Source organism: Sinocyclocheilus anshuiensis, unplaced genomic scaffold, assembly GCF_001515605.1.
Source record: "Sinocyclocheilus anshuiensis isolate Anshui unplaced genomic scaffold, SAMN03320099.WGS_v1.1 scaffold407, whole genome shotgun sequence".
Taxonomy (NCBI): domain Eukaryota; kingdom Metazoa; phylum Chordata; class Actinopteri; order Cypriniformes; family Cyprinidae; genus Sinocyclocheilus; species Sinocyclocheilus anshuiensis.
In genome coordinates, this window is record NW_015552593.1 from 535,578 (window position 1) to 537,133 (window position 1,556).

The 1,556-nt window shown below is 35.2% G+C and overlaps 1 protein-coding gene across 1 annotated transcript in view; it reads left to right on the forward strand.

Moving 5' to 3' along the window:
- pcdh15a (protocadherin-related 15a) overlaps window positions 1–1,556 on the forward strand; it is a 202,379-nt gene that overhangs the window by 83,203 nt on the left and 117,620 nt on the right. Inside the window, exons 7-8 of the mRNA XM_016456477.1 lie at window positions 839–958; window positions 1,112–1,222. Coding sequence (XP_016311963.1) covers window positions 839–958; window positions 1,112–1,222 — 231 coding nt within the window. The remainder of the gene's footprint in view (window positions 1–838; window positions 959–1,111; window positions 1,223–1,556) is intronic.

Consider the following 1,556-nt stretch of genomic DNA (forward strand, 5'->3'; position numbering starts at 1 on the left):
TATATATATAGAGAGAGAGAGAGAGAGAACATTTTTACATTTGTCAGCTGTTATGCCATTTTCATTTATTCATTTCAGACTCTCTTATCCAAAGTAAATTGCAAATGACAATAATACAAGCAGAAGGGATTAATCCAGCATTGTTAATAAAAAAATAATAATAATAATACAGTCATTACCATTAATCATTTTTAAAAGTTTCAGAACGTAAAAAAAAAGATTAATGCTAGCATTTATTTGTCTTTGTAATGTCTTCCACCACAATTGATTTATTCATAAATGTACTGTCTCTGATGTTATTGGTTTTTATTATCTTTAATTATATGAAACACCACTTCACTGAATATGCCAGCCATGGGTAAATCATTAATGTATTTTTTTAAATCCTGCTGTGGTTTAATGAGACCTTCTATGAAACAAGAAATGGAAATTCATTAATATAGCACAGTAGGTTTAATGTATTATTATTGAGTTTACTTTTCAGAAAAAGAAAATAGCCAATGGAAGTGTCACCGCAGTTGTAGATTGACCCTAACCTGTTATTTTAATATCAGTAGTGTGTGTATTTAATGTGCAGGTTTTGCTCTCTCTCTCCTTCCGTTTTGACTTTGGCTTTTTGTTGTCTTCTCTTTGTTTTTTCTCTGTGTATTTTCTTTCTTCCTCTTCTGTCCCTGTCTAGTCTGTCTTCTAAGGGGATTTAGAAGGAACACACACACATACACACTATCTGGGTCAGACGGGTCACATCTGAGGCCTGTCAGAGTTGCTGTGTTGTTACACAAGCATATAGCCAGTGTCTGATGTTTGTTTCATGTGTTTTTTAATGATATCTCTCCAGCTCACTCCTGTCGGTACCACCATCTTCACTGGCTTCTCAGGAAACAATGGAGCCACGGACATCGATGACGGACCAAACGGACAGATCGAATACGCCATTCAGTACAACCCAAATGACCCGGTACTTCATCAGATCAAACAGACCTTCTGCAGTTACACTCAAGTTCTTTATTGTAATTAATGACTAATTTAAAGCAGTGACTTTATGAGTGAACTTTCAAACTGCAATGTTTTATTTAAAATAGTGCAATCTTTCTCTGTCTCTCTGTCTCAGATGTCAAACAGGACCGTGCGTGTTTCTGGGACGCTGTCTGGTAATATTGTTTTGGCAGAGCGGCTGAACTATGAGGAGAGAACTCGCTATCTAATTATAGTCCAGGCCAATGTAAGATTATTAACACATAAAATATCCTTCACTATCATACAGTGTTGTTCCTTTATGCCTAATACATTTAAGAGGAGTGTTTCAGGGTAAATGCAACAACAGCTATAGTGACATGTTGTTGATTACCACAGAAAATAACTTTAAAAATGGTGATTGCAATAATGCACTTAGGGTACAAAAGATTGTTGCTGTCTTTTGGGCAAGGCTAATGCTGAGATAAATGCTAAGGTTTTGAAAGTGCAGCCACAAAGCTTAAACATTATGAATATTCATCACGAGACAAGTGTGAAAAAAAAATCTTACCATGTAATGCCTTGTAAATTTTGTGAATATA